A 12,053-nucleotide genomic window follows, 5' to 3' on the forward strand; every position below is an offset into this window, starting at 1 on the left:
GAAGATGTCTGTAATATCTTTGAACTGAAACTAAGGAACTGTAATTTGAGAACTAGTTGCAAGTGGCAGTGGTCAATGAAGGAAGTAGGTAGTTTTTGCCACAATCTTTCAATCCAGTACCCATTTCAGATTTATGAAACTCTGAAAATCTTACTGATTTGATACATTTATAAAAAATAAAAAACTTGAAAAACAGGTTTACGAAAACAGCACAGAGAGCACTTACAGGAAGTTTAATCTACTTTGCAGAGAGTTGGTACATTTGGATGTCCGATGGAATTTGAATTTACTACAATTATTTTTGTCCCAGAGATTTCATTGGTCTTTGCTACTAAAGAGAAAACCTCATTGCCAGCTGGAAAATCCTTTAAATTTACCCCATGCTTTAACAGAATAACAAAACAATAGAGTTGTGGGGGGCACCTTCGGGGTTTTCTACCTATCAAAAAGGAAGGAAAGCCAATAGCATTCCTTCTTCAACCTCCTGCTGAAGAAGGAAACCCAATAGCATTTTGTAGGTGACCACTACACAGGATGTGCACCAATCCTTCTGTCCAATTGCTTCAGAAACAATCCATAGACCTTCTGTCAGGGTTCCAACGGATGCCCTAATTAAATCATGAGTCTCGAGCCAAGCTTCAAAAGAAATCCAGTTATTTATTAGGAGCTTCATGTCAGCACGTTCCCAAGTAAAGCCAGCTCTGACCCTATGTAATTTACGCTCCAATTATGACCCTGTTTCCTCCCTCCCCCCAGGGTGTGATATCAATCACATTCACCAATGGAGCAATTTTGCGGGTTGTAGAGGTCACTCCCCCTTGGCATCTTCAGGTAATCCTGAGTTACAGCCTTGGGAGAGATAAGTGTGGAATGTGCATCTGTCTTTGGCTGCTGTGCCATTTCGCAGGTTTCCCATCCCCCCTGGCCTATAGCAACATGAAAGCAGGCCAGTGATGATTTGCGAGTTGACACCTTCCCTATTTAAACAAAAGCCTTATTTGTATTTAATCCCATTTCTTTTTCTATATAAACATTCTTGTGTTCATATGAATTAAGCCACAGACAAATTTATAATTCACGTTTAACCTATATATGTAGTCAGAGTTTACCATCACATACTGAATTTATTTCAATAAATCAATTTGTACTATTATTTGTTTATTTATTTAAATATATGTATGTTAAGGTACCCATGTATAATTGACTTCAGAAGGAAAAACAGTTCTGCCCTATCCAAATATAAGGGACAGGGTAAATATTGCAACATAGCAAGTCAAATATAGCTGCACATTGTTCTCTATCTTAATTGTGCAAGTCTCCAAAATCTACATATAAAGGATATGAAGCAAATGGAAAGAGTTGTCAACATTTCCTTTTCATGAGCTGATGTTTATTGTTCAGTTCAGGTCTCATCACAATGATAAAACACTTGGGGGAAAAGATACACACCAATAAGCCAGCACTGGAGGAGATCATGGAGAAGATCTCCACAGCCAGCATATACTTTCCCTTTGTGCTTAGATAGGTTGGAATAAAGCACAGCCAAACACTGCAGAAAACCAACATGCTAAAAGTGATGAATTTGGCTTCATTGAAACTGTCAGGTAACTTCCTAGCTAGAAAAGCAGCAGAGAAGCTAAGCAGAGCAAGAAAACCCATAAAGCCCAAAACACAGTAGAACATGACCGAGTCTTCTTTGCACTCCATAATGACTTCTTCAGACATTGACTTCATATCAAAATCTGGATATGGTGGAGATGTTATCAGCCATGCAGCACAAACACATATTTGAACAAGGGAGCAGGATAGAAGAATGAAACTGATCATCCTTCCCCCAACCCATTTCCTCAATTTGGAACCAGGTTTGGTGGCCATGAATGCTAGAACCACAACAAAGGTTTTGGCCAAGACACAAGAAACTGCCACAGAAAAGATGAGGCCAAAAGCTGGTTGTCGAAGGAGACATACAATCTTATCGGGTCTTCCAATAAATAGAAAGACACAAAGGAAAGAGAGCAAGAGGGAAATTAAGAGTGTATAAGTGAGATTCCGGTTGTTGGCTTTGACAATAGGGGTGTCTTTATGTTTTACGAAGATTGTGATTACCAAAGTTGTCTTTAATAAAAAATAAAGAGACAGAATAGTCAGACTGATCCCCAGGGGTTCTTCATAGGACAAAAAGGTGATTCGCTTTGGAATGCACTTATTTTGATGGAGGTTCGGAAAACAATCCTCTGGACATGGAGAGCAGTCATCCATGTCTGAAAAAGAACACAGTTAAATTTATTTGGTGCATTATAGACAATGATTTACCCTTATCGCTTAGTCCCATTATATTTGAAAATTTCCTACCCTTCTCCTTTGATATTTTCCCCTCTGGACATAGATGGCAATCATAGCAACAAAACAACTTCCCTTCTTTCTTGGCCTTGCTGTGTCCTGTCTCGCAAGGATCATTACATAAAGATAAAGGTAATGCCTAACAATGAATGAAGAAGAATTTTTAAGATACAGAGAGGAAAGGAAGTGCTTGGAGAGATACTTTTAATGTAGAATCAGCAGGAAAAAATAGATTAATAAGCAGAAGTGATATGATAAAAGCATTTGGTCTGAAATAATGATTCATTAAACATCTACATTTATTGGTATCTATGGCTTTTTTTAACCATCATCATCATTCTCCAAAGACAATTTCTGTGCTAGTTAGTTAACGATGGTTTTCTCAGCCTCTGAATTTTGAAATCTCCAGACTGATGAAATCTAGTACATTGGCTTGCAGCTTTTACTTCAAAACCATGAAAAACATTGTCCATAATTAACAGAGGGCCAAAGTAAAGAGTACATTCTATACCAACTACACATAATTTTTCCTTCCTAAGGACATTTGTACTTAGCCCAGTCAGAGACGATGCTCTGGGACTTTCATCAATAAATGTATTTTTATGCTACATAAAGGAAGGCAAATCGGTTTAGATTCAAATAGCTAACCTGATTAAAGCCTACTGGCCATGTGATGGAATCTATAGAAATATTGAAGAACTTGTCTGCTGGAGCTGTGGGATCCACCGTCCCAACTTTGACCCTTGCAAAGGACTGGTTTGGGAATGTGACCCAGTTGATAATATCAAATCCACCAATGAATTCTCCGTTTTTATCAAAGGAGATCTTTTCACCAACACTATTGTTGAATCTGATTCTTCTCAGAATAGAATGAACCTGAAATATAGAGACAATCAGTTTGGTGGGAGCTAGGACGAGAACAGGAGCTCGCCCCATCGTTCAATGGGCTGTCGGCTTTCCAGTCGATAAGCCCAGCTTCTTAACTGCTGAGCCATCGTGTCCCCCTTTATATTCAAAAGTGAGAGAAAAATGATCACAAGACATATCAATTTATGGTAGCCTGGATGGGGTTCAGGATCATTTCACTTAAAGGAATCATATGCCTTCAGTCATCATTTACCTAAGGAATGGGCCTACAATATGTGAGATGCCCATTCCTGGCCATTGAGCAAAAAACTAAGGAAATCGGCCTTTCCCCACCCCTCACTAATGAATTGTGAATAGGAAAATATCTATATCTTTATATTTTTTAGGAAACTGTATTCTATCTAAGAAATCATGTCTGAGGAGAAGAGGTTAGGAATGTGAATTGAGGACCAAAGGCAATGCCCTTTCTTTTACTGGATGTGTTCAAAGAGAAGTAGGGTCAACAGTGTCTGAGATGCTGAACTTTGTAATCCTGCACTAAGCACAGGCTGGATTCGTTGGCTTAAATGTACATTTTTGAAGCTATGATACTTCCATCCCATGGAAGTACAGACTGTATGTCTCACAAAAACTAGGGTCAAAATAACATCCTTTCTTGGTCCTCTTTATTCAGCCCCTGAAAAGCAACTTGGTTTGAGTACAGGCAGTCTTCTATTTACAACAATTCATTTAGTGACCATTTGAAGTTACAAGGGCACTGAAAAAAGTGACTATTAACCATTTTTCACACTTACCACCGTTGCAGCATCCCCATGGTCACGTGATCGAAATTCAGATGCTTGGCAACTGACTCATATTTATGATGGTTGCAGTGTCCCAGGGGCATGTGGTCACTTTTTGTGACTTTTTGACAAGAAAAGTTAATGGGGAAGTCAGAATCGCTTAACAACCATGTTACATGTTAACAATTACTACCAACCTGCCTTCCATTGAGGACCTGTATACTTCACGAATCAAAAAGAGGGCTGTGAAAATATTTACAGACCCCTTGCATTCTGGACATAAATTGTTTCAATTTCTACCCTCAAAACGAAGCTATAGGGCACTGCATACCAAGACAGCTAGATACAAGAACAATTTTTTCCCAAATTCTGCTAAACAAATAATTCCTTCAACACTGTCAAACTATTCACATTAGACTGCATTACTATTGCTATTGGTCTTCTCATTGTTCCTGTTGCCCATCTCCTCCCACTTGTGACTACATGACTGTAACTTTGTTGCTTGTATCCTTGCGATTTATATTAATATTGATGGTTCCCTAGTATGATTTGATTGCTTATTGTACTGTATGACTGTCACTGGATTTTGTGCCTTATGATTCTTGAAGAGTGTATCTTGTCTTTTTATGTACACTGAGAGCATATGCACCAAAGATAAATTCCTTGTGTGTCCTATCACACTTGGCCAATAAAGAATTCTATTCTATTCTATTCTATTCTATTCTATTCTATTCTATTCTATTCTATTCTATTCTATTCTATTCTATTCTATTCTATATCTTAACAACTGCACTGAATCATTTAACAACTGCGGCAAGAATGATTGTAAAATGAAGCATAACTCACAACTGTCTTGCTTAACAACAGAAATTTTGGGCTCAATAATGTTCATAAGTGGGGGACTACCTGTACTATGGGTGTGATATAAGGATAAAGAATGAAAGAACATGAAGATAGCCACTCCACAGAGAATACTGTAGATATAGATAGGAGAGTGCTTATTCTGGCATGAAATTGTATATAAGTGTAAGATAATAGAGAAAGCAACTTGGAAGAATCACCATGTATAATTCTTGGTTTGGGGCTTGCCAGGCAGACAATTTCATGGACAGAAGTATAGTCTAGGAAATGCAGTTGAAATTTTGTTGAATTCCATTTAAAATTTTAGTACAAGCAAATAAATATTTCAATTGGTTAATCTTTTTGTAAACCCTCACTTTTTCACCTAATGGCCACAGCCCAGAAGAATATTATTCACTAGAGCTTATAGAGCAATATTGGAACTACAGATATGGTGGTTTCTACATTACTCTACTTACAGATTACCTGCCACAACACTTGATTGTGAAGATGTTTCCTTCCTTTTTTCACTATTGTTGTTTCCCTGGATTTGGACATATATAGAGATTGTAAAGCATGTGCCACAGCATAGGCTGCATTGTAAATATTGTAACTCTGTCCACTCATGTGTGTTTCAAACACAGATGTGGGAAGGGTCTCAAGCCTCTCCAGTCCAGTACATTTTTTCTCAGATGTCTCAGTTTTTGAGCTTGAAGAGAAGCAATTGAATGCCTGTTCCCAGAAATCGTTCCGAAAATGATCTTGAGGGTTGTTGTTTAGATTTAGGTTTTGAAGAAATTTCTGGAAGTCTTGGACCTCCTTTGTGTGAACTGCAAAGGATAAAGCACCATGTAGGAAATGGATATTCCAAGATTTATGAATGGCAACTGAGGTGTAATCTGTCTGAGCGGTTATAAGCCAAATTTTTTTCTTCCTTGGTATATCCTCCACTTCTGAAAACTGGAGGAAAGTTCTCAGACCTGCTAAGGACTGAGTTTCACCATATAAGATTATCACATTGGCTGTGCTGTTCATGAGAACATGATACATATGTAGTCCTTCATCTATGGTATCAGTAAAATCACTGTAAAATGCTACATTTGGGAACTCTGCTATGAATTCAATGCAAATGCCATGCTTGGAAAATGTGGGGAGCACCTCCTGGACAAATTTCTCTCCTTTCTCATCCTTCATTACAAGAATTCCAATCCAAATCCATCTAAAGTATAGCAGTAGCTGGAGGAGGCCCTTATGTTGGTGGGATTCATCGGGAAACATTTGTTGGAAGAAAATTGCTTGAATCTCTTTATCCATGACTGGAGAAGAGCCATAGGTCAACTACAGGAAGATAAACATGCAATTGCAAAGGTCTATGTGAGCCTCTGAAGCTATGTACATTCGAGTCTTTCGGTGCCCTTGTTCTTACCAAGCAAAACATTGTGCAACTAAATTGTATTTATTTAGGAATATCAACCAAGATGTCACAAAGATATTTTTCTGGGAATAAATCTCATTATGAATAATTCAAATTTGAAATTTAATTCTGTGTTTGAAATTGGGGTTTGTTGTTCTGTGCCAAACATCTCCATTATCTGTTCAGAGTACAATTATTCATGCTGCTATGCTGATCCTAGCAAGTGTGGGAAGCCACACACACACACACACACACACACACACACACACACACACACACTCCAGAAGAATGAAATATTTTGGGAAATATTAAAAAAAAAGGCAGGAGAAATGGGGAAAAATCTTTTTTTTCCCTCCAATTTTTATTTATAAGTACAAACTAAATAGAACAATGAAACGTACAAAACATAAAAACATATAAACATCCATTTCAATACATGTCCAGTTTGTCGCAACTATAATATACATTTCTCTTTGTATTTTGACTCTTCCTTATTTGGTCATTCCCTTTTGTCTATCTAATATTGATCTTTGTTGACCTATGTCTGTCCTTTGTTTCCATCACATTATATTTGGTCATTTTATTTACTTCCTATTGCTTTATCTCTTTCCTATCTTTCAACCAACTATACCACTTTTCCCATACTAAGTAAAAGTCATGTTCTTCCCTATTTTGTAATTCCTTTGTGAGTCTATCTAATTCCGCACATTCCATAATTTTATTGATTACTTTATCTGGTGTTGGTATATCACTACTCTTCCAATGTTGCACATATATAGTCAAGAAGGGTTGAGAGGTTTAGCTCAGAGAAGCACCTAGGATTTGCATTTCCCCTTTGCCTATAGAACCAGCCATGACCCCATAGGAATCTGATAACAGCCAATAGAATATTAAAGGACATGTTCTTGCATAGGAACAGGAAGCTCAAATACAAAGCCCAAATAAGGTATAAAACCCATCCATTCTCAACTCCATTTTGTCAGCTGTCCCTGAATCACATGTGGTTGGTGATTCTGCTTCATCAATAAAGGGAACCTTTCTTTCCAATCAGCCTCCAGTCTCCATTTTATTTGAAGTACCTTTCTTCCGGATTGGAACTTAACCAGATGGATTTTTCTGCCAACACAAGCAAAAAATAATAGCTAGGAATCTGAAAGGTCTCTCCTTTTTAGAAAGAGAAAATACAAACATCTGGGAAGGTACAGCAAAATAATAAGGTATATCTTCAGCTCATCTTTACCTGAGGAAATTTGTAGATGCACAATATAGCTGCCATGTGAAGAGAGATGTCAGGTGCCCCAATGACAGCAGCCAAAGTTTTTGTGATCCCACACTTGTTGTTAGGGATGAATTTTCCCTGAGTGAAAGGCAGAAGCATTGAGGCAAAGTAAGTCAAGCTTGGACTAAAATTGCTATTAAAGGTTTGGAAGCCCAGTGTGACATTGGGTAGAATCTGAGGATTTTCATTGATTTCTTTTAGAGTAAAAACTAAGGCCAGGATATGTTGGTAATTCTGAAAAACTACTCTGTAAAAAATAAATAAAGACAAAATGCATAAGAAAATGTTTGCTTCATCTTATGATACTTCCAACCGTTTAGTACGACACATTTGTGGAATGAGTTTTAGTGTTTTATCTTTGCTATTCAACTCAGAACCTGGAAAATGCAAAGCATTATACTAGTACATATATACCTCTATAGGAACTGAAGTAATTTTAAAGATAAACATAGGCTGAAATTGCAAGCACTGTTTCTGAAAAGGTGAGAAATGTATCCAACCTAATGTTTAATGTTTTATATCAAGAAGGAAATTGCAGATATATCAAATAAAAAATGTTATTATGGGAAATATTTCTCCCCATCTTATTGGTAGTTGCACCTTCATACATTTAGGTATACATTCTCTCTACTTATAGATATTAAGATGTGATTTGTTATAAAAGGAGAATTGGCCCCTTTTTACTTTACGTAGAAACTAAGGTAAAATATAACCATTTAAAATACACCTAGATATTCTATTTACAATGTTTCTTACTGGAGGTATTGTCAGTAGAGGAAAACATTTCAAGCATCCTGTGGTTTAACTGCAATGTCCAGAGCATGACAATAAATTAATTATGTACTTACATAACTCCATCTTGAAATCCCTGAAAAGGATGCTGACTGAAATCAATGGGATTAGAAGATGCAAAGAAGGCAGAAATAATGCCAGCAATATTAATATCTCCAAGCTGATGATATGTGTGGTGAATAGGAAGAGGCTCATCAAAATCACAGTGAGGACTTGGATCCTTGCACACCACTTCAGACAATACTATTAATAATAATTCTATGAATGCTAAGATCTTCCATGAGTGTCTTCTTTCTGTGTACAAAGGCTTCTGTCTGCAAAAAGATCTTTGAAGTAGATCAAACTGACTTCTCTCCTTGAGATGTTTTTCAGACAAAACTAGCGAATGTAACATACTATCAAATCAACTCACAGACTTTGGGGCTCCCAGCAGTGGGTTGGAATGGGGACAATAAATAGCATCCTTCAAGGCTGGTTCCTACTTTTTCCATGGGGTCCCATAGGAAGGGACAAAATGTCAAATTCCATAATGATAATGAGACAGTCACACACGTGAATATCTTCAAAACATGCAAAGCCTCCAGAGGAGGGACTGATGAGTCACCAGAGAAAAATAAAAGCATTAGCTCCATAAAGCAAAATACCAATGTAAATATATGTGTATAGGCATTGATAGAGATACATTCTGCTCTGTTATATTCTGTTCTCTATTCTATTTTTACATTACACTACACTACACTAAAATATCTTTCTATCTATTCGCTACTCTCCATTCCATTCCATTCAATTCCAATTGAGGTAGTCCTCAAGATACGACCCTAATGAAACCTGCCCATTGCAGTCCCATGTTGCAGCAGTCATTAGATGAAACATGTCACCTAATAACCCCATTCCTGCTCTCCCCAATAAAATGTAAACAAATGTGCAGGTTAAGTGGAGCGGGGGGGTTGCCTATGTGTGTGGGGAGGCTGTTGGATGTCTATTACAGACCCAGACCTGCCTGCCCCGGCCCTCCTATGGCCTCCCTTACACCCAAGATGCCCCATACTTCCCATGTCTTGGGTATCAATAGGCCTTTTCCCAATCCCATTGTGTCCTCTCAGGCCTTATTAGGCCTGATTCCTATACCCCACCAGACTAAACATATCCTCCTATTTTGAAAAGATCTGAGGCCTTCCAGAGTTCTCGAATGACTTTTTTTTGCAGGGCTGTATGGTTCTGAAAGTAGCCACCTAAGATCAATGCCACACAGCCCATGGACTGTTGAGATGAAATACCAGAGTGTTTTAATCTGGTATAAACATCATCAATATAACATGTTCTATTTAAACTAGATGTCCCATAATGCAATGTTCCACTCCCCCCTCCCACCTGATATAAAAGTTACTCACCTTCTCTTTTCTCTCACTCTCGTCTGTGTTTCAGTGAAGTAATGTACTGAGATAGAATATTTAAGGATTGACTTATTAGTTTAGATATAAAATAAAACATATATATACTGATTCTAATCATATGGAGTTGTTTGGCTTGATCATTTTTAATATAACAATTTGGTAGCAAGAGGATGGTTAGCCAAACTTAACTCACTAAAAAAAAAAAAAATGTCAGAATCAGAAAAAAGAAGAATTAACATGAGAGCCTTCACCCACAAAATAGCGGCTCAAATGACTCCTGTAAAGACAATAACAGGAGCTGTTCCGGATGAAGAAAATATAAATACATCCACTGAAGAAATTGAGAAACAAGATGAAACACCTTTTAAAGGTAACAATATAGATTCTACTATAACTAAAATAATTAATATATCTAAAACAAGTAAAAATTCAAAAGCGGAAATAAAATTGCTTTTAGAAGATTATATCAAAGCTAATGATGCTGACCCAACGAGCCCCTCAGGAGACAATTTGATGTTGTCAGAACATGATAACTGTTATGTCGGCATATTACAGTTCTAACAGCCTCCGGTCTGTTGCCAGGCTTTGTGATTGGTTCTGACGCGAGCAGCTGAAAAGGAGGGAAATCTCTCTCTCCTGATTGGTTGAACAGTTTTTGACAGCCCAGTATTTAAGCGGCTGTCAGACCTTGACTCGAGAGTTCTTATTGTTGTAGTTCATGTTAAATAAAGTTGAGTTAGTGCAACCAAGCCTCCGTCAGTGTTTGCCCACATATTTTACACTGGCGACGAAGGTGGGATTGGCGTGAGGTGACGGTTGCTGATTACCAGGGAGCCGCTGGTAAGGAATTCCCCACAATGACATCGGGGCTTCCCGCGTTTAACCCTTTTGACAGCGCGTCAGAAACCTGGGAAGATTACCTCGAGAGATTTGAGTGCTTCCTACAGGCCAATGATCTCTCTGAGGTGTCCAGCGCCAGGAAGCGGGGCTATTTCCTTAGCGCTTGTGGCCGAGAAGTTTTCGGGACAGCCAGGTCTTTGGCCGCGCCTCAGCCAGTTTACACAATGCCGTGGGAGATGCTTGTGGAGAAACTCAAGCATCATTACTCCCCTGCCCCATCAAAGATCGCGCGGCGACACGCTTTCCATCAGAGGGCACAAAGAGAGGGAGAGTCTATAAACGAATACGTGTCAGCGCTACGAACGGCTGCTCGGCATTGTGAGTTTCGGGAGCTGGATGAGATGCTCCTCGATCAGTTAGTGTGTGGGGTGAGAAATCTGAAGCTGCAGGAGAGGCTGCTGGCCCGTCCCGATTTAACTCTTTCCACCGCGCTGGACGAGGCGCGGGCCACCGAGATGTCCGCCAAGTCTGCAGCCGAAATTCAGCGTTTCCAGTCGGGGTCGGCAGGCCATTCTTCCGTTAATTTCGGGGCGGCAGAGTTTGACGACAATGGGAATCGTGGCAATGATGTCAGCCGCCTCAAGTCCATCCAGCGCAAGACGTGGTCTCCTGCACCCAAGAATCTCCAAGGCTGTTGCTTGGGCTGTGGCGGTTCACACAATCGCTCAGAATGCAAGTTTAAAACTGCCGTCTGCCGGCGTTGCCAGAAGCGTGGGCACTTGTCGAGGGTCTGCCGCGCCGTGTTTCCTGCCGCGTCTACCGCTGGGGAGCCGAGTTACAAGCGACAGAAGAGCGGGCATTCGGGCCGCCGTGAGAAGGAGAGAGGGAGAGAGGGCAACTCTTTCGCTATTTCCCAAGATGCTGAGGTGGCTGCGGTTGCCATCAGCCACGCATCCTCCCCGTTCTCTGACAGTAAGATTCACGTGACTGTCCAGCTGGAGGGTGTTCCTTGTAAAATGGAAGTGGACACGGGATCCTCCAGGTCGCTGATTGCTTGGCCCACACTCAAGGCTCTGTTGCCCACTATTCAGAAACGGCGTCTGCAGCCTTGTCACATTGTGTTAAGGGACTATCAGGGGAATGCCATTCCAACTTTGGGTTGTGGGTCCTTCCATGTTTCCTATGGGTCATTTTCGGGCCATCTGACCCTGGTCATTGTTAAGAACAGCCTCCCTTCATTATTGGGTCTTGATTGGTTTGCTGCCCTCCATTTGGGTATTTCTGGGGTCCACTCCATGAGGTCTGATATATCAGATATAATACTTCAGGAATTTGCAGATGTATTTGATGGCCGCCTGGGAAAATACAAGGGACTCCCTATTTCCTTCAATTTAGACCCCCAGGTAGCACCTATTAGGCTCAAGCCGCGGAGGGTGCCCTTGGCGCTGCGGCCCAGGGTTGACAAGGAGTTGGATAAGCTCATCGCTCAGGGGGTCCTACAACCA

The 12,053-nt window shown here is 39.8% G+C and overlaps 1 protein-coding gene across 1 annotated transcript; it reads right to left on the reverse strand.

The window, feature by feature from the left end:
* Positions 1-1,362: 1,362 nt before the first annotated feature.
* LOC139324555 (vomeronasal type-2 receptor 26-like) lies at positions 1,363-8,708 on the reverse strand. Its single transcript, XM_070954267.1, has 6 exons — positions 8,371-8,708; positions 7,484-7,769; positions 5,316-6,167; positions 2,989-3,216; positions 2,353-2,479; positions 1,363-2,261 (listed from the first exon to the last, which is right to left on the reverse strand). The coding sequence occupies exons 1-6, from the start codon at positions 8,706-8,708 to the stop codon at positions 1,363-1,365; spliced, it is 2,730 nt and encodes a 909-aa protein (XP_070810368.1).
* Positions 8,709-12,053: the final 3,345 nt, after the last annotated feature.

Source organism: Pituophis catenifer, unplaced genomic scaffold, assembly GCF_029215685.1.
Source record: "Pituophis catenifer annectens isolate HBS135680 unplaced genomic scaffold, rPitCat1.0.hap2 SCAF_15, whole genome shotgun sequence".
In the NCBI taxonomy this organism is placed as follows: domain Eukaryota; kingdom Metazoa; phylum Chordata; class Lepidosauria; order Squamata; family Colubridae; genus Pituophis; species Pituophis catenifer.